This window comes from Mixophyes fleayi, chromosome 11 (assembly GCF_038048845.1).
Source record: "Mixophyes fleayi isolate aMixFle1 chromosome 11, aMixFle1.hap1, whole genome shotgun sequence".
In the NCBI taxonomy this organism is placed as follows: Eukaryota; Metazoa; Chordata; class Amphibia; order Anura; family Limnodynastidae; genus Mixophyes; species Mixophyes fleayi.
In genome coordinates, this window is record NC_134412.1 from 71184119 (window position 1) to 71204266 (window position 20148).

A 20148-nucleotide genomic window follows, 5' to 3' on the forward strand; every position below is an offset into this window, starting at 1 on the left:
ATTTAACCAATTGTTGCTTACAGGTTTACAAGATCCAAGGCAGCATGCAGGGGTGGGATAAAGGTGGGTTTAGCTGATGCGAGGTCTGACCATGCTGGGTCACTTTCACCTCCGAGGCCCCTTCTCCCTCTTGTGCCCCTATATGCTCTTAGTGGTGGCCTCTTCTCACCGCCAGACATGCTCAGTAGAGGCCCCCACTCTTCTCTATTTAGAGTTAGGTGTTAGGGAGGAGGGCTGAGAGACGGTACCCTCCCCCCTGCAGAGGAGGGCTGCGAGATGGTACCCCCCCCCTGCAGAGGAGGGCTGAGAGATGGTACCCCCCCCTGCAGAGGAGGGCTGAGAGATGGTACCCCCCCCCCCGCAGAGGAGGGCTGAGAGACGGTACCTCCCCCCCCCCCCGCAGAGGAGGGCTGCGAGATGGTACCCCCCCCTGCAGAGGAGGGCTGAGAGATGGTACCCCCCCCTGCAGAGGAGGGCTGCGAGATGGTACCCCCCCCCCTTGCAGAGGAGGCCTGCGAGATGGTACCCCCCCCCTGCAGAGGAGGGCTGCGAGATGGTACCCCCCCCCCCCCCTGCAGAGGAGGGCTGCGAGATGGTACCCCCCCTGCAGAGGAGGGCTGCGAGATGGTACCCCCCTCCCCCGCAGAGGAGGGCTGAGAGATGGTACCCCCCCCGCAGAGGAGGGCTGAGGAATATTACCCCCCCGCAGAGGAGGGGTGAGTGAACAGTACTGTGAGAGATAAGAGTGATGTAAAAAAACTACCATTTTAAATGCTACTGCCCTATTATTATTCTCTCCATGTAACCAATAAGAAGTCTGCAGGAAAAGACAGGAGATGCATATAGGAACTGTACATAATTACTTTATCACTACAGCCATTTAAGAATGTGCTGGAGTGAAAAAGTGTAAATAAAGAGTTTATTCTGCAATCTAGAGATGGTCTGGTACCCAAATTATTGAGACCTCTGATTGCCCTGCATCACCCAGTTACATCACCTGTGGTCCAACATCTTCATAGAGACTGTGTTATTATAATCTGCACCGTCTACATGCACGCCCGGGAGCTAGTCAGTTCTAGAGAAGGAGCGGTACTGCCTAACCTGTGCACCTCAACACTACACACAGTGACGGTGTTACATCATGGAGTTTGAGTCTGACCGTAAGTTGTCCATTTTCAGAAAACTGCTTTATATCTACCATGAACTACAAGCCACATCCAACCGTCTCACTCTTGTTTCCATGTCAACAGACTGCCAGCAAAATTCTGTTGAATGTTGATACATTTTTTTGTATAATATAATAACAATGTATACTAGGAAAGTTGGCAAGACCTTTTAAATCCCTGGACCATAGTAATATTCTCGCGTTATTTACAATAACATAATGTGCTCACAAACTTTGATATATATATGAGATTATAATTTATACATTTTAGTTTTGGAAACCCCAACAAGTCGTAGTAGTTTCCAGTACGCACTGTGGTTAAATCGGTACTTATTTTAGAATAAAAAGTTGCTAACTGATGCGTAAGTGTGGTGCTACTGCAAGCAGGGTAGGTGCACAGATCAGCCTAATAAGGGAATATGTGAATAAGTAGGGTCAGCTGCAGATCTCCAGACAGTCAAGTGTCTTAAATCGTAAGACGTGGAACGCGTACAGGTGTTTCCGGTTTCATGTCATCGTACATAAACAAGGGACTTTAACCAACGCGTTTCATCACATATCATGACTTCCTCAGGGAGGGGGGGATTGATCTGTGTCACTAGTCATCGAGTTTCTGCATACCTTAAAGGACTTCTGATCAGAAGCACCGGATAAGATCCAATTTGGATGGGACAATCGCACAAGTAAATCAGGTCAATATTCGTTATTTGGACATGTTAATTACGATGTATTAACATTAACGTTTTTATTCAATCACTGATTGTGTAAAAATAAACTTGTGTTTTTACTAGACCTTGGGGTATATTTACTAAACTGCGGGTTTGAAAAAGTGGAGATGTTGCCTATAGCAACCAATCAGATTATAGCTGTCATTTTGTAGAATGTACTAAATAATTGATAACTAGAATCTGATTGGTTTCTATAGGCAACATCTCCACTTTTTAAACCCGCAGTTTAGTAAATAAACCCTCTTATGTTCACTTACATTTGTGAGGGATATCTTTCATTTTAGTCACTGAGAAGGGTTAGTCACAGATATATGATTCATAAATTCATCAATGTTTTGTAAGACGGTATCTCCTTACATTTCAGAGTAACTATGTAGCAGTGAATTTGGTGTAAAGATTTAGACCCGACATAGAAATATCATCCATTCTCTTATAGCTCTAACCTTGACTGTCACTATTTCCAACTTGGGGACTTCCAGTGAACAGGGATTACTGCCTTTGCAGCATTATTTAATCGTTTAAGAATGATTTATGTTATTGTATCAGAATACTTGAAAGTTTAAGCAACCAGATGTTTGGCCCATCCGGGACAGTGCTTCCCAATATCTAGGCAGCATATTCTTTAACATTGCACCCAGGGCCTGATTAAGGGTTCTGGCCGCCCTAGGCTAATACGGCCGCAGCGCCCCCCCCTCCTCCGAATATATAGGTGTATAGGAACACTCCTGAATATGAATGTTCAGGTGTATTCTCCAGTATTCAAATTTAGTCAGATTGTGCCATTGTCTCTTACCTGTTCTTGCTCTTCTCTCTTGCAACTTTGTTATCCTCTCGCTGGTTTCTGGAAAGTTGGCGTCCTGTTTTGAAAATGCAAAAAGTATTATAATGCAAACCCTGAATGATTAGGCCCTTTAGTTAAAACAAAACACTCCATTATGGCCAGCTAAAAGTACCCCATTGGACAGGCATATATAAGCAATATCTGAATATTTGTTGTCAATCAAACCTCTACCAGCCCCATCTCACTAATATTTAATATTCTAGTGATTGCTGAGACCACCCATGTGACCACCACACAATCATGAGATTCTGCCCCCCAAAGCTGCTCTATTTTTTAAATACCCCCTGCAGCCATTTTCCTTAACCACAAGCCCCCCCCCACAGCCATTTTCCTTAACCCCTGCTGCAGCCATTTTCTTTACCTCCCACCCTGCATCCATCCCCCTTGCAGCTATTTACCTTACCTCCACTCTGCTAGCTAGCTATCCCCCCGTCACATCAAAACTCCCCCAGTCACATATATCAGCCCCCCTCCTCTATACATATCAACCTCTCTCCCTCCCTATAGATTTTCATGGCAGCCCCCCCCTCCCACCCTATAGATTTGTATGACAGTCCCCCCTCTCCCTCCCTATAGATATGCAGGGTAGTTCCCCCCCCCTCCCTATAGATATGCAGTGTAGTTCCCCCCCTCCCTATAGATATGCAGGGTAGTTCCCCCCCCCTTCCTGTAGATATGCAGGGCAGTTCCCCCTCCCTATAGATATGCAGGGCAGTTCTCCCCCTCCCTATAGATATGCAGGGCAGTTCCCCCCCCTCCCTATAGATATGCAGGGCAGTTCCCCTCCTCCCTATAGATATGCAGGGCAGTTCCCCCCCCTCCCTATAGATATGCAGGGCAGTTCCCCCCCCCTCCCTATAGATATGCAGGGCAGTTCCCCCCCCTCTCTATAGATATGCAGGGCAGTTCCCCCCCCTCCCTATAGATATGCAGGGCAGTTCCCCCCCCCTCTCTATAGATATGCAGGGCAGTCCCCCCCCCCTCCCTATAGATATGCAGGGCAGTTCCCCCCCTCCCTATAGATATGCAGGGCAGTTCCCCCCCCTCCCTATAGATATGCAGGGCAGTTCCCCCCCTCCCTATAGATATGCAGGGCAGTTCCTCTCCTCCTTATAGATATGCAGGGCAGTTCCCCCCCCTCCCTATAGATATGCAGGGCAGTTCCCCCCCCTCCCTATAGATATGCAGGGCAGTTCCCCCCCTCCCTATAGATATACAGGGCAGTCCCCCCCCTCCCTATAGATATGCAGGGCAGTTCCCCCCCCTCCCTATAGATATGCAGGGCAGTTCCCCCCCCTCCCTATAGATATGCAGGGCAGTTCCCCCCCTCCCTATAGATATGCAGGGCAGTCCCCCCCCTCCCTATAGATATGCAGGGCAGTTCCCCCCCTCCCTATAGATATGCAGGGCAGTTCCCCCCCCCCTATAGATATGCAGGGCAGTTCCCCCGCCCTCCCTATAGATATGCAGGGCAGTTCCCCCCCTCCCTATAGATATGCAGGGCAGTTCCCCCCTCCCTATAGATATGCAGGGCAGTTCCCCCCCTCCCTATAGATATGCAGGGCAGTTCCCCCCCCTCCCTATAGATATGCAGGGCAGTTGCCCTCCTCCGTATAGATATGCAGGGCAGTTCCCCCCCCCTCCCTATAGATATGCAGGGCAGTTCCCCCCCCCCTCCCTATAGATATGCAGGGCAGTTCCCCCCCTCCCTATAGATATGCAGGGCAGTCCCCCCCCCTCCCTATAGATATGCAGGGCAGTTCCCCCCCCCTCCCTATAGATATGCAGGGCAGTTCCCCCCCCCTCCCTATAGATATGCAGGGCAGTTCCCCCCCTCCCTATAGATATGCAGGGCAGTTCTCCCCCTCCCTATAGATATGCAGGGCAGTTCTCCCCCTCCCTATAGATATGCAGGGCAGTTCCCCCCCCTCCTTATAGATATGCAGGGCAGTTCCCCCCCCTCCCTATAGATATGCAGGGCAGTTCCCCCCCCTCCCTATAGATATGCAGGGCAGTTCCCCCCCCTCCCTATAGATATGCAGGGCAGTTCCCCCCCCCCTCCCTATAGATATGCAGGGCAGTTCCCCCCCCCTCCCTATAGATATGCAGGGCAGTTCCCCCCCCTCCTCCCTATAGATATGCAGGGCAGTTCCCCCCCCTCCCTATAGATATGCAGGGCAGTTCCCCCCCCTCCCTATAGATATGCAGGGCAGTCCCCCCCCCTCCCTATAGATATGCAGGGCAGTTCCCCCCCCCTCCCTATAGATATGCAGGGCAGTTCCCCCCCTCCCTATAGATATGCAGGGCAGTTCCCCCCCCTCCCTATAGATATGCAGGGCAGTTCCCCCCTTCACGTACCTGTAGTTGTGCCAGCGTCGCTCCTCTCCTCAGATCAGCAGATAGGAAGTGAAGACGTCCTGCTTCCTGTCTGCTGCACAGCAACAGGCAGCCTGGCGATTGGCTGTGTGTTGCTAACCACTGACCACCAATGCTTTTGATCGGCGACCCCCCCCACCCCGAAAAAAAAAATGAATGAAGAAAAAAAATTAAAAAATAAAATAAAATAAAAAATAATACCCACAGGGCCACGCCCCCCGGGACCCAGCGCCCCAGGCTGCAGCCTGGTCAGCCTAGTGGTTGATCAGGCCCTGGTTGCATCAGAAAGGGACAATTCTTGTGCACTCCCATCAAATGTGGAATGATGATCCACACTTGCAGCAGGAGCCTGAGACACAAGGGGGGAAGGGGGACTTATACAACTGGCTAGGGCATCTATATCACCTGGAAAGTACTTTGAATTGTGTTTCCACCATAGAAAGACTGGTGGAATTGGCCAGAATACAATGGAACATTTTTGCTCATAGCTGTTCTGCCACTGTCCCCCATGCCCCATAATAACATTTTTGCATAATTCTGCAATATGTTAGATGTTATCAATTATTATAAATAAAGGAATAGTGTATTTGGGGCCCAGCAAAGCATTATAAAGTTTATTGAAGGTGGTCAGTTTCCTGCTCACTTTGGCTAGAATACTTCTTGTTTGAAGGTAGTGCCTAACTTGCAAATATGGAAAGAGTTCGGAGGCAGGGAGAGCTAGTCTCTGCTTTAAAGTGGGTAAGGCACTTATACGGCCACCATCTACTAGCCGACCTTTTCGGAGCAGCCCTCCATTGGACCATGCTTTGGTTGCAACCAAACTGAAAAATTAGGATTTTGAACCAATAGAGTGAGAGGTGATGAATAAGAGATACATTTTTGGATTTGCAGCTTACAGGGGAGAGTAGGACCGATCGTAGGGTGAGATATGAGGAGAACTGGAGAAACATGAAGCAATATTAGATAGAATACACAAAGTGACCCATTGTTTAGAGTCTTTTGATCAGGTCCATTCTAATGAGCTTTGCCACTTAGTAATACTTTAGAGAACAAAGGAAGTTTCAGAAAACCCTGGGACTTCTGTCTGTATAATGCATCTTGTTGGGGACATTATTAATAGGTACCATTTTGTAGGAGAACTTTTGAGAGTATTCATCTTGAAAATATTAATCCTCCCCAGTGATGCAAGTACTGGGCCTTCATCATTTTCAAACATAGACGATATTATATCTAAACAATATTTTCGATTAAGATCTTTTGTGTGCAACCCACTTGGAGTGTTATGTAAGATCTCCTAAAAAGATTGCATCATGAGAAACAATTGTTTGTGTGAGTGGGCACCGTATGTCTCATAATCTGCTTGATGGTAAATGTGCCGAAGGTTGCTGATTGGACTGTAGCTGCGGCAAGTTAGAAATTGGTTATACAACCATCACGTCATTTGAAGTGAGTGGTGGCTCACAAGTTCCCTAGTGTAGATCCCTAGTGTTGGCTCATGGAACAGGGTAATAGTATTTCACAGCACTCAAATTGAGAACCTGACTCCATTGCATATGTAACATTAATAAGAAATGTATTGTTAGTGTGCCTACCACATTTAGCAGGTTGCTGCCACTGATCTAGTTTTATTTAAAAAAAAATATATATATATATCCTTAACCTACACTGCTGACAGTTCCTCTCTACATCTGCTATAATCATCCCAGGTCTTATAAACAAAACCTCTGTAGTTTACAACCCTGCCTCCCTTTTCCCACTGGCCTAAAGATGACTTTATTTCATTCCCCCAGATGGATTGCAGACATGGTACGATCGGGCCTCCTCCTGCAGCACTCCATAGATATGACATTGTTAACCTCCTTAATGAAAATCTAATGAGCATTTCACCCATACTGTTCCTGTAACTTAAACAATGCCATGTTAACAATATAGTATATTGACATTAAAATGTTAACATCTCATTGAGCTTGGCTCAGCCCACATCTATTTGTGTAGCCAACAGGTACACAACAGCCTGCTGCTCATCAGCCACTGTACCTGTATGTTGGTATGGAGGTTCTATACCTCTCTCCAGACATCTAGTAAGTAGTACCGTCATTGTTGGACCGGGCTGTCGGTGGCAGCTGAAGCGTCCCCTTTGGGTGCAGAATCCAAATTGCTTAGTTACTGTTCCTCAAAGTGAATGTCGTTTGCTGGATGCAAAAGATCGAGGACGTTACCTTAAATGTCCTGCTTGCTGGGGCCCAAGGAGTAGTGTAGAGGATGTCATGATTGGATCTTTCCTGACACTAGAGTAACCTACATCTAATGGTAGCTTACATGTGAATGATCTAAATAACACTGGATCAATAGTATTTGTATGGAGCTCCATTAGAGCCTAACCTTACTACTGTTCTACCTAAAGTGAGAAAATAAAATTAATAGATTTTTTTAAGCAAATGCAACAAAACATTTTTTGCAAATAAATAAAAAACAGTTATCTCCTTTCATAACTCCTTTCCTAGTACATCTAGATGACGTCTCGCCTTGTGTGTGGCACTTTGACACTTGCATAAATGTCACATTTTTAGTGGCACATTTTAATACTGTTTGAGATCTAAAAGTTGAAGGCATTTCCAACAAAATGAGGATTGTGGATAATAAATTGTGTTTTTAAAGCCTACACAATTTTAAAAAAAAAATCATACTTTCTCTGACATCCTTTGGAGGACACTGACGACGGGGGTATAGAGAGTTTGGCACTTTAAACTTTCTTCACTTAGGCTAAAACTTCTCCCCCATCTATATCTCTGCAGATAACTCAGTTTTTCTGTGTGCCCGCAGGAATAGGGCGCTTTTCAGCAGGGCTGCATTTGGGAGCAAACGATTTTATTTTATTTAACCTCTTCAGAAATAAGACCAACACCACCAGATAGCCTCACGGCAAGTCACATGGCAGGAGAGCGCTGAAGATCCTGGTATCGCTGAAGATCCTGGTATCCTTTTGTTGCCACCTCACACACAATGTCACCAATCACAATGCCGACAGGTCCAGCGGCTATACAACGGACCCACCAGCATTGGTCTTTTAATGTCAGCATTGTGAATGTCGCCAATCACACTGATGACATTGTCCACCTGCAACACACTGCAAGTGTCTGCATATAACCTGCCGATACTTTCATGTCGGCAGGTTAAGTACCGACGATTACACTGTTGGAATTATGTAGCCTACCCTTCAGGACAGCGAGGAGTGAGCAGTGACCGATTATACGCTATTTAAAAGGAAGAATAAACCATTTATTTCCTTCCTTTATTCCCACCATTTAGGGGACTTACTAGTGAAGCATGAGAAAAACCTGTACACAGGTTTCCGCTATCACACAACTTGCCGATTATTTATACTTTTCCCTAGTTTGAACACAGATAAATGGGAATCACCACCCAAGTTGGATGCTCCCAGAGCACACTTGTCCAAGACCACTTTATCCAAATGATGTGACCCACATGGATGGTCAATATATGTTGCAGCAGTGGTTTCTCTTGGACCGTTTCAGACTCCACATGGTTTAATAAGGCGGTGGTAAAGGGCTTGGAACAGTCTGAAGATGGAATCTTTGAGATTGATCATATCCATATCCAGCATAGAATTGGATGAACTCTTGGTATCCATGGACATCCAGGATACTTATTTTCATGTTCCAACCTGGTAAGGCCATTTTCTCAAATTCACAGTTTGGTCTTTGCCTTTTGGACTTGTGACAAGTCTGCGGATGTGCACAAACATCATGACAGTCTTGTTCGCTGTTCTGGGATCCAAAGGTTTGTCAGTCATTCCTTATCTCGACTATCTCTTAATCAGGACGGGGTTCTGAGACTTACTTCATGCTCATGTGCAAGAGACTGCTCACACATTAGAATCCCATGGGTGGATTGACTATCAGAAATCAATTTAGTATCTACCCAGAGTCTTGTCTTATGAGTCTCTACCAGCACTCAAATGGATTTGTTCATTTGTGCAGGAAAATCCTGTGGAGTATGGTCTTGACCTTTTTGGACCGTGGCAGTGTACACAGTCTCATTCTAGATTGACCTTATATTGAAATGGAACTGGTTTCACATTCACTTGACCAGCTATTTCCAAACGGTCTCCAAAGACACATCATCAGCTCATGGTAGCTCAGAGTAGTCTGCCTTAACAAAAGCCGTCCCTTCGCTCTCTGGTGTTAGAAAATTAGATCAGTTTCCAACCTTTAATGCTGAGAGCGGTATTTAATTTGGGTTGAAGATTTTTGATCTTCCAAATAAATGTGTTAACTAGAACTAAGAGTGGTGCTAAAAGCTGTAGTCTGAGACATCTTCTGGGGGACTCGAGTTTAGGGAAACTTAAGATCTGGGGTCTCATTTGATGCCCATCAGAGAGGTCAGTCTGCATTTAAGCAAACTTTTGCAAGACTTAGTTATCCGACATGCTGTCATTAGGACAGGAAACCCTGTTCCTCAGTTTAGAATCATATTGTACCAGGTCTGTGAGCGCCTTCTGGAGCCTCAGCTAAGTCTGTGTCAGGCCACATGGTTCTCTGTTTATGGGTTTACTAAGTTCTACAGGTTCAGTGTTTTTGCATTAAAAATATGCTAGTTTTGTTGGAAGGTGCTGTGAAGTTGTCGATGTCCCCCCCCCAATGAAGTTGACAGGACTGGCTGCATATTTATTGCAATTAAACATTGTTCTTTTTTTAAAAAAACATAAATAAATCTTGATTTGAAATGATTTGTTTTAAAACCATGAGGAATATATTAGTGACGTGTATAGTTACTACATATACGTCGATGAACACTAGGCTTACATCCCCTAGAACCATAGTCATGGCCAAAAGTTTTCAAAATGACTCAAGTATTGGTTTTCACAAAGTTTGCTGCTTCAGTGTTTTTAGACCTTTTTGTCAGATTTATCAGAGAAAATGACTTTACCCCAGTGCCCCAGTCCTCAGCAGTCCAATCACTGTACCTTTTGCAGAATATCAGTCTGTCCTTGATGTTATGGAGAAAAGTGGCTCCTTTGCTGCCTTTCTTGACACCAGACCATCTTCCACTGTGTATGCAGATGCACTCACACCTGCCTGCTGCCATTGCTGAGCAAGCTCTGCACTGGTGGTGTCCCAATCCCACAGCTGAATCAACTTTAGGAGACGGTCCTGGTGCTTGTTGGATGTTCCTGGGCGCCCTAAAGCCTTCTTCACAATTATTGAACCGGTCTCCTTGAAGTTCTTGATGATCCGATAAATGATTGATTTAGGTGCAATCTTACTAGCAGCAATATCCGTGCCTGTGAAGCCCTTTTTTTGAAAAGCAATTATGACTGCATGTGTTTCCTTGCAGATAACCATGGTTAAAAGAGGAAGAACAATGATTTCAAGCACCACCCTTTTAAAGATTCCAGTCAGTTATTCTAACTCAATCAGCATGACAGAGTGATCTCCAGCCTTGTCCTCGTCAACACTCTCATCTGTTTTAACAAGAGAATCACTGACCTGATGTCAGCTGGTCCTCTTGTGCCAGGACTGAAATGCAGTGGAAATATTATTTTTGGGATAAAGTTCATTGTCATGGCAAAGAGGGACTTTGAAATTAATTACAATTCATCTGATCACTCTTCATGACATTGTGGAGAATATGCAAATTGGCATCATAAAAACAGCAGACTTTTTGTGAAAAATAATATTTGTGTCATTCCCAAAACTTTTGCCCATGACTGTAGGTTATCAGATTAATTTTATGCAGGGGACTTGTGTCATGGTCAACATTATTAGCAATCATAGACAAGATGCAAGCACAGAGGATGATAAATTGTCTTTGTAATCACCATTTTTGTCTACTACAGCAGAAGTATAATTTGAAACGATGGTCATGGAGCAGCAGCATAAAAGTGATTTTAGAAGTATGAATTCAGAGGAGTGATGGACAACAAGTGGACTTTCAAGCCTTTGTCTGTGGCCTCTAGCTTTAGGATTATTTGGTTGTTCACGTGGGTTCTATTAAGTTTATGAGGTTACCAATCACTGTTTGGAAGATTAGTATGAGTAGTAGACAATTCCACTGGAGATCTGGGGGTATATTTACTACTAAACTGTGGATTTGAAAAAGTGGAGATGTTGCCTATAGCAACCAATCAGAATCTAGCTGTCATTTTGTGGAATGTACTTAATAAATAACTAGAATCTGATTGGTTGCTATAGGCAACATCTCCACTTTTGAAATCCACAATTTAGTAAATACCTCCCTGGACTGCATTGTAGTGAATCCACATCTTGAATACAGCATGACAAAGGGATTTTATTTTACATATCCAGCATTGGGTATATTCAAAGTTTGTGTTGGTATCTGCCCCCTAAAATAATCTTAAATGTGTTCTTAATTGCACTGGGGTGCAAAAAGTATTCTGTTATATACCAAGATACATGTAACACCCAATCTAGTTTGACCAGTGATCCACCTTGAACAAGTCTAACAATCACAATATAGTAGAGTGATTTTTTATTTTATAGGGTGGTTACCCATTTGCAGCCTCTCTGACCCTAGGTATTAATACGGCAAGGATAGATGTGTACTGCATGTGGCTACTGGCTGGGAGGCTGTTGCTTTTCTGCAATCAGGAAACACCTTAATTACACAGCTGTAGTCTCATGAAGTCAGAATCTCTGATCTGTTCCCAGCAGGTGAAGGTCTGCCTGTCCATCAGCTACAATCCCTTGTTCTTATTACATCATTATAAGGCATCAGATCATTATTATTATTTTTTTTAAACCATTGCTTGATTGCTTTGTTTTCCATGTATGATGATATTTAATCCTGCTTCAATTAATCTTCCTGTCCCAAGCACAAGGCAGAGTCCAGGCCACCACTTACAAGACAAATAAGACTTCTTTCTTTTTTTTTTAAATAGTTTTCAGACTTTATTTTGTGGTGATTGGACGAAAGACAAGTAATAAAGTTAGTAATGGTTATAACATGCTGTACTGTATACTGTGCACAGTCCTCCAAGACTCCTACAGCAGATCACAGCGGATTTACTACCCTAGAATTGTGATGTATTAACAGACATAAATAAAAAAAAAAACAACCAACAAAAAAAAACCCCCACAATCATTTTGTACATTATGGAGATAAATGCTAGTAAACCAGAAAAACTGAAATGTAAGTGCACACACTTTGAATTGTGCCAGATAAGATGGTGAATAGTTATATGAATGGCAGGATAAAAACAGAAGAAATCAGGATGGATTTTTGGACAATATATTCTACAGCTCCGGTGGCCAAAGCAAACTCTCAAGTTATCCATGGGAGTATAAACCACATAACCCTTCATTGAGCAGTGGCTGTCTATCAAACTGGCCACCACTCTACTATGGCATTTAACAATCATTAACTATTGCAGCCAATAGGAAATTTGTGGCCGTATGATCCTGTTTCGAGAAGTTGGTGAACTTGTTTGACTTTGAGCTACTGACAAAAACCATAGTTAGTCCTTTACAGTAATGAATTACAAAGCATTGCACTGTAACCTGTATGGTAAGGTCACTGCAAAATAATTGAAAATCTATGGCAACAAGTGATTGTTTGAGCATGTTAATGATTGACAGCTGTCGCCTTGCTCTCTAAAACTGAAGAGAGTCTATTGCATGGTCACCTGAAAGGCTAAAACTACATCTAAAGAGGATCATCAAAGGGCAAAATCTGTGGTTACTAAGCGGAGACACATGGTACTGTGTCCCATTTTTGTTCTCTGGCACACCTTGGATAGAGTACGACAAGCCCTTGGTAATACAATGCTTAACCCCCACCCCCCCAAAAAAAACCAAAAACTAGCTACATCCACAATCAATTCCACTTGTATGCACGTTTTCCGTCAGCAGATGTTGACATATGGCCCGCACTGTAATGCCTTTTATACCTCCGGTCAAAGAAATATCCTTAAATACTTTTGGTCTTTGTTTTATATACAAAAATAGCACCAACAAAAAGTGTCTACACAGTGTTTTTTTTATATGGAACTTGAATATAAATAATAATCTGTAGATGCACGCTTCCTATCAGCTAATATACCTAGTGACTTGCCTGGTGCCACATTCCAGAAGTAAAAATCTGGATAAATTGTGGACTTAAGAATCCTTCTTTCCTGGAAATGAGTTTGGATGGCTGCAATAGCCCAATGCAGCACTACCATCATATCTAAAAGGATAGCTTCACAGTAAAAAACAAAAACAAATGTATATCCCAGGAGAAATATATAATGTATGTTGATGAAGAGGTATGTGGCTTCTGTTCTCCAATAATGTCTAAAAATTGTGCATACAAGAGGAATTTAATATTTTTCAGAATGGATCGGATCACAGGGTAGTAATACAGACAAGTCAGAGAGAAATACCAGGCACACAAAGATCTCGTTATCCTAACTCTCATCTGTTACACAACAAAACTAAACCAAAACAGAGTTAAAAAGGTGTATATACAGCACTACATCCATAGTCCCACCTAATAAATCTTCTCCCATCATGTACAATGGCAGCAGCTCTAGATACTGTGCACCGCTTCTCCATTAAGTGGAAAGAGCTTTGGGTTTAAACTCCTAACCACCTACAGATGTTGGATACATTAGCATGTGCCCACTGACTGTCCGGAATGATGTTATCAGTAAGAAAGTCACATAGGATTGTCCAGGGACAGTCCTTCTGCAAACTTAATAAAATACAATTTTACATTTGTTTAACCCTTCTTTCCATAAATGATCATGTAATCCAGTGTTACTATAGGTTGTAAGATGACTGAAATGGCTTAATGTCTGAATCATGTAAGAAGGATCTTTAGCCACTTTCATTATTTATAGAATGTTGGATTTGTGGCATCGCACATGCCATCATGGAGATGACCAATCAGATGCTGGCATCACACGTGCCATCATGGAGATGACCAATCACATGCTGGCATCGCACATGCCATCATGGAGATAACCAATCACATGCTGGCATCGCACGTGCCATCATGGAGATAACCAATCAGATGCTGGCATCACACGTGCCATCATGGAGATAACCAATCACATGCTGGCATCGCACATGCCATCATGGAGATAACCAATCAGATGGTGGCATTGCACATGCCATCATGGAGATGACCAATCACATGCTGGCATCGCACATGCCATCATGGAGATGACCAATCAGATGGTGGTATCGCACGTGCCATCATGGAGATAACCAATTGTTACACAGGATCAGAGGATTGTTGACCTCTCCTTCCAGATGGAATCAAACACAGACCCACAGTAGTGGTAAAACTCTGGGACATTATCTATAACTTGTGGAAGAGAATGCCAGTGTAGTAACTTGCTTATTGGCATTCCCAGTAAGCCATCACTTGCAGATTTACTTCACCACTTTGGTGAAATATTGCCCCTCTTTTCATTGGTGCTACAAAATAAACTGAAGCAGTAAATAAATAATATGTTGGTATGGCAATTGTAACTGTAATCCAGTCTGCCAGTCATTGTCCCACTTATTTTTTCTATTTGTCTCTGCAATTTAAAATCACAGGTAACATATGTTGGATAGGGCCCACAATCTACAGGAAGATGCTAGCAACGTGTATTATTCCATGTGTGTGAAATATATATCTCCCTTATAGTTTGTACATAGGTGGAGAGTCGGAGCCCATAACCATCAGCTTTATGTGGCGAAGCCTACAGCCTCTGCTTGGTCACATCAAGTTATATCCCCTACTGAAAGTTTAATGTTCAATAAACTACATTTCTTTGCCCTTGGGGTAGACCTAGTTAAAATCTACACCTACTGCCAAATACAACCTTCCTTAATATTGAAACTGTAAATACCGGCACAAAGTGCCAACTCTCCAGAACTCTAATAAAGACTATTTGATGTAAATTGGTTAGAAACGAGGGTTACACAAATGTTTCCAAAGCTAAAAGATAATGTATAATTCATACAGAACAAGAAAAAAATAGTCTTCTCCTCCAGCATTTTAATAAACACCCTGTCCTAGAAGGGATTACGCTTTTTCCTTAGCTCTGTAACACTGGTTATGCCAAGGAAATTTCTACACAACTTCAGTGGACAAAATAAGAGACAACCACCTTCCACGGTAACTGTACAAGTGGATTTGGAGGACTAAAAATACTCTACCCCCCCCCAACCCCCTGTCCCCCCAATTCTGCTGTAACAAATACTTGGAAACCAACTCACAGATCCAAAGCAAGGAATGTATTATGGAAGTTATATAGTGGAGACCCCCTAAGAGGACATAATGATATGGGATAGGTACAGGGAGCTGATTGGCAGGGGGTTCGGGAACCATTCAGACCTCGCAAAACAGAAGATCATTATAACAAGAAGGCCACATTTTTACATCAGAGACTCCTTATCTCCTCTTCTTTCTCCTAAAGATCATGTCTGAGGCATGCAAAGCAGCCAGCAGCGGGGACATCAACTTCATACACAGGTATCTCTCACTATAGAGAGGGTATAGCGTCACACATCGCAAGGGATCAAACTGCATGCACTCCAGGCAAAACCACCGCAACTCTCGGTGGGTGAGAGTAAAGATGGATGCAACCATCTCATTCACGTAATTTGGGACTTAATACAAAATATCCATTTCATCCCCCTGTGATCCCTGATTTCACTTGATTATAAGGCCCTTGTGAGTTATACCGTTCTCACATATTAGCTGCGGATGACATAACCTTTCCGTTATGTACCATTGTGCCCGCCCCATTGGGATTTTGGTCTGGTTGCATTATTGAAACACACCTAGGTCCACACATATACAGACACTGCCTTCTCCTTCCTCCCCCCACACACAAAATATAAAAAGCAATAAGTTTACAAAAATAGAAAATAATTACAGCAGTGGATGGGTGGGGAGAGCAGGAAAGGGGGTAGGCCAGAAAGGAGGAAGATAAGTTGGTCTTGAATTATTTGGCTGAACAATATAATATAGGGGGGCTATTCAACGCATCCTCCACCAGGTGCAGCTCCTGTTGGTCAACCAGAACGTCCTTCATGCATCCGATGAAGCCAGTGCTGTACGCTTTGGGCAGCTTGTAGGAGACGCTCAGTTTCTCTATTCCACCTGCACCCAGATAAGAACAGGACAGGTAAGAGAAGCAGATATAGGCAAGGTCAGAAAATATGTCATAGAATCAAACGGCAATCACATAGAACGATGGATAGAACTTATGTGTGAAGCGAACTATACAGCAGAAGAAGCCATGGCCGATCTGCTATTGTGTCCACTGTGTGTAGGCAATGGAGACGGTACAAGGTTTATTTTCCTTTCGTTTCTGAACCAGCATCATGCAGCTCGGATATATACTGGGAAATAAGGAGGGTGATAATCGTTCTGCTGTCTTAAGTAAGTTGACATCAATGAGTGAAGCTTCTTAATACAGTATCTGAAGAGGTTGTCAGTGCATGCTGAGCCTTGTAGTTCCACCAGCTGGAGATGTATATGTTCCCTACCTCTGATCTAGCGAGCCCACAGCCTTTACAGGAATAAGCCTGAAACAAGACGCTACATCTCGACAAGTACTATCCAATGGCAAGATTATGTTCAGGGGTTTCAATCCGTGTAACTGATCAGGATGGAAAGTCCCTATTTTCGTCAAGCTCAGAACATGACAAACATTATTCACACTTGCCCGGACTTGATAGAACATGAATAGATGCGTATCACTGCCCTGGCTAACAATATCACCTCATCTCAATCACATCTTGGCTCTTTCGACAGAAGTATTACATTCTACAACAGAACAGTATAACTAGAGATACAGGGGCATTTATTAAGTGAAAACTCTACCTGCATTTTATAACATGATTAATTGTATATAGGGTTTGTTCTTGGGAGTTTACCTATTTTAAACTTTCATGTATTTTCATCATGAGGAAAGAGCGTTAGCTGCTGCTAAACTACAACTCCCATGATGCTCTGCTCTCCCTCACTATACATTCTTTCATACCTGTGCATAAGTACACTATACTGTATAATACAGTGATGTTGGTTCAATACTGTAAAATGCAAGCATAAAAAGCAATGTCTCCTCCTATGCCCTGTAATAGGCATTTATGTTTGTGAAACTCATCTTTGTTATATGGCTGATACAGAATCCAGCACTGGCAATTTTATTCTTTGACGACACAAGTAAAGCAGTGTAAAAACTGTTCTAAGTGATCACTACTTTGGAATAGTGTTCTATAAATGAAAAGAAACTAAAGGTTCCATATTGATCTCCTAGTGTTCTGCTTCATGAGGTTAAGGAATGTATAAAAGTTTTCTCCCTACTCCTGATCTATGTATGGGAATGCGATTTAGGCCCACACAATGTAAAAGGGTAGTTATGCTGGAATAGAGGTTTAATTATTGATTAGTACTATGGTACAGGGGGTCAATCACCCCCAGCTGCCCTTGTTATTACAGACAAAGACTGGCACTGAATGAACAATGCAGATTCCTTCATTGATGCATATTAGTGTATGTGTTATAAGGTCTCATTACCCGACACACAGGAAATCAATGGGCATCTTTACAATCACTCCCAGGAATGTTGTGAAAGTTGCATGGGCATTTTGCAAAAAAGTTCCTGAAAATCACCTCTGATATTACTAATGATACATTAAGAGAATATACATTTTACAGCTGAGAACAATTAGACTTACCCAGCCACAGGGCTCCGTCAGTATCCAGCTGTTTGGCTCCAAGCGGAGAGGAACTAAAGACTGGAGCTTCATTGCCCACTTGTAGGATGCCATCTCTGTTGTTTCTAGGATTCAAACACAAGCAGCAGGTGAAAACCTTTCAAAACGGCAACATTGTTCTGTATGATTCTGTTCATCACAACCAGTACAAGAATGTAGCAGTATGAATGCAGGTTCTACGTGGAGGCAGATATAACACAGCAATGTGCAACAAATGGACTGCAGTCCTGTCCCTGTACTACTTGCATCAAAGGTTATGGCCACGCTACGGTCACCTGAGATCCCAGACCACCTACTGCGTCTCCCATTCCCCCACTATCCGCATGTACAGTAGTGACACGTATCATGTCCTAGGACTTATTACTGGTCTCCCTGTGGGAGGGGGAGGGGCTTGGTGTGTCTACATCACATGTATGAGCCTAAAACATATTATTGGACCATGTTCTGTAACATATCTGAAGCACATTTTGTTATAATAATTATTATATATATTTATGTACAAGTTATCATTACAGCCCACAAAATATACAATAAGTCTCATTTATAATGACAAAGAACAAGAATCCACACTGCTGCTTATTTGTATATATTAACGTACTGGCCCGCTTCCCAGTCTCCAGAATTCCCCACTGAAAATTAATCTGCACCCACTTTTACTGGTTAGTGCATTTACCTAAATGTGCATGGTGGGAAGTTATACATTTACGTCAAAGTACAACCTCAGGACCACCCCTTCATTCACATTGGTCTCCATTAGCCTCATTTATAGCTTAGATTAATGATGGGCGTGTGAGGATGTCAGGACTGTGCTGATTACATCTGTCATTTATTTTTGTGTGCTGCAAAGTTTTTTTTGACATTGATTGAAGTCTGATAAAGAGAAGTCCAATAAAAATACAGATCTTCTACAGGGAGAAAAATCCTTAAGTGTCCTCTACTAAAACACGGAACAAACCACTTCAATGCTGCTCCTTATTCAGAATTATATATATATATATATGTCATATCACATCAATGGATATAAGTCTTCCCCGGCTCGTTATAAAGCCTGCTGGCTCCTAGATTTCCCTGACTGCACCCTGTATTCGTGCAGGTGACTATTACCGAGTGTGTGATGAGCATGAACACACGTCACATACAATCCACAGAGCAGACATTGGACCACCGCGCTGTGAATAGGGAAGTGTGGCATGATGGGGACATACTGACTTCCCATTGGTTCTTATAAAAATCCATTGTAAGTGATTTTGCTGCATTGATATAATTATTCATGTTATATTTTATTCCTCAGGGGTCTAAAACAAGCGATGTAACATTTTAATACTGTTGATGACTTATAAGGCACCGCAGCATTAAGCCCGACATCGCTGGCAAGGCGCAGAGTGTTTGTTGCACAGGTCTCTGTAGCAGCCATAGGGATAGAATGGGCCAGTGGAATGCCCGGGAATCCGGAGCAGGCGAGCCCCAGCAAGTCTATGTCAGCTTTCCCACCCGCTCACCATTCTGCAGATGCCTTACTCTATTCTTATCCCAGGGGGGCATTGAAGGGCAGAACGGACTGATGGATAATCCCAGGCAGACGCTGACTTCTCTGCAGCCCAGTGCATCCTTTTCCATGCCAACTAATACTGATTGATGACAAAGGTATACTGGGATGTCTATGAAATCAGTGCCAGAAAACGCTACTTTTCAGCTATGTTAGTGCTTGTTAGATTGACCTGACAGCTCTCTGTTATGAAAAAGGTTAAAAGTTCACTCAGAATACATGTATGTGGTTTGACTTACGCTACATCTATGGTAGTGGGCCAAACCCACATTCTCACTCCGTGCCGTCACCGCGTCCATTGTTTCAGTCGAGTTAAGAATAGGGACATTTCCATAGACAAGTTTTTAAAAAGTGGGATTATTAATGAAAATTATGATATAGAGATATATATAGAGTTTGTATGTGTGTTAGGGAATTTAGACTGTAAGCTCCAATGGGGCAGGGACTGATGTGGGTGAGTTCTCTGTACAGTGCTGCGGAATTAGTGGCGCTATATATAAATAAATGGTAATAATAATAATGGTTGTGAGCCTTTTGTGTGAACCTATTCTGGTCATTTGGGAGTGTCAGTAGTCTGACTGGAAAAGAAGTATTGTTCGGTAGATCTATTGTGATGGAGCAAAGAGTACTGTCCTGGTAATAAAGCTAAACTGTTTTATATTGGATTGATCAGCCTATAGACACTGCTAATTTCTCTCCTACCCCCTGTATGGACTTGTGAGTCTACAGATCCACTTCTATGCAGT

The 20148-nt window shown here is 43.1% G+C and overlaps 1 protein-coding gene and 1 long non-coding RNA gene across 15 annotated transcripts in view; one reads left to right on the forward strand and one right to left on the reverse strand.

The window, feature by feature from the left end:
• The window catches only part of AGRN (agrin), a 434643-nt gene that overhangs the window by 95571 nt on the left and 318924 nt on the right, over window positions 1–20148 (reverse strand). For 12 of the 13 annotated variants that reach the window (XM_075191538.1, XM_075191541.1, XM_075191543.1 and 9 more), the window contains 2 exons: window positions 17818–17921; window positions 12111–16234 (listed from right to left, as the gene is read on the reverse strand). In XM_075191538.1, coding sequence (XP_075047639.1) covers window positions 16077–16234; window positions 17818–17921 — 262 coding nt within the window. In that variant the 3' untranslated portion in view covers window positions 12111–16076. Of the gene's footprint in view, window positions 1–12110; window positions 16235–17817; window positions 17922–20148 lie in introns of those variants that run through there. The other variant, XR_012680036.1, reaches the window with a different exon arrangement.
• LOC142107898 (uncharacterized) overlaps window positions 1–20148 on the forward strand; it is a 52508-nt gene that overhangs the window by 20550 nt on the left and 11810 nt on the right. The window lies entirely within an intron of this gene.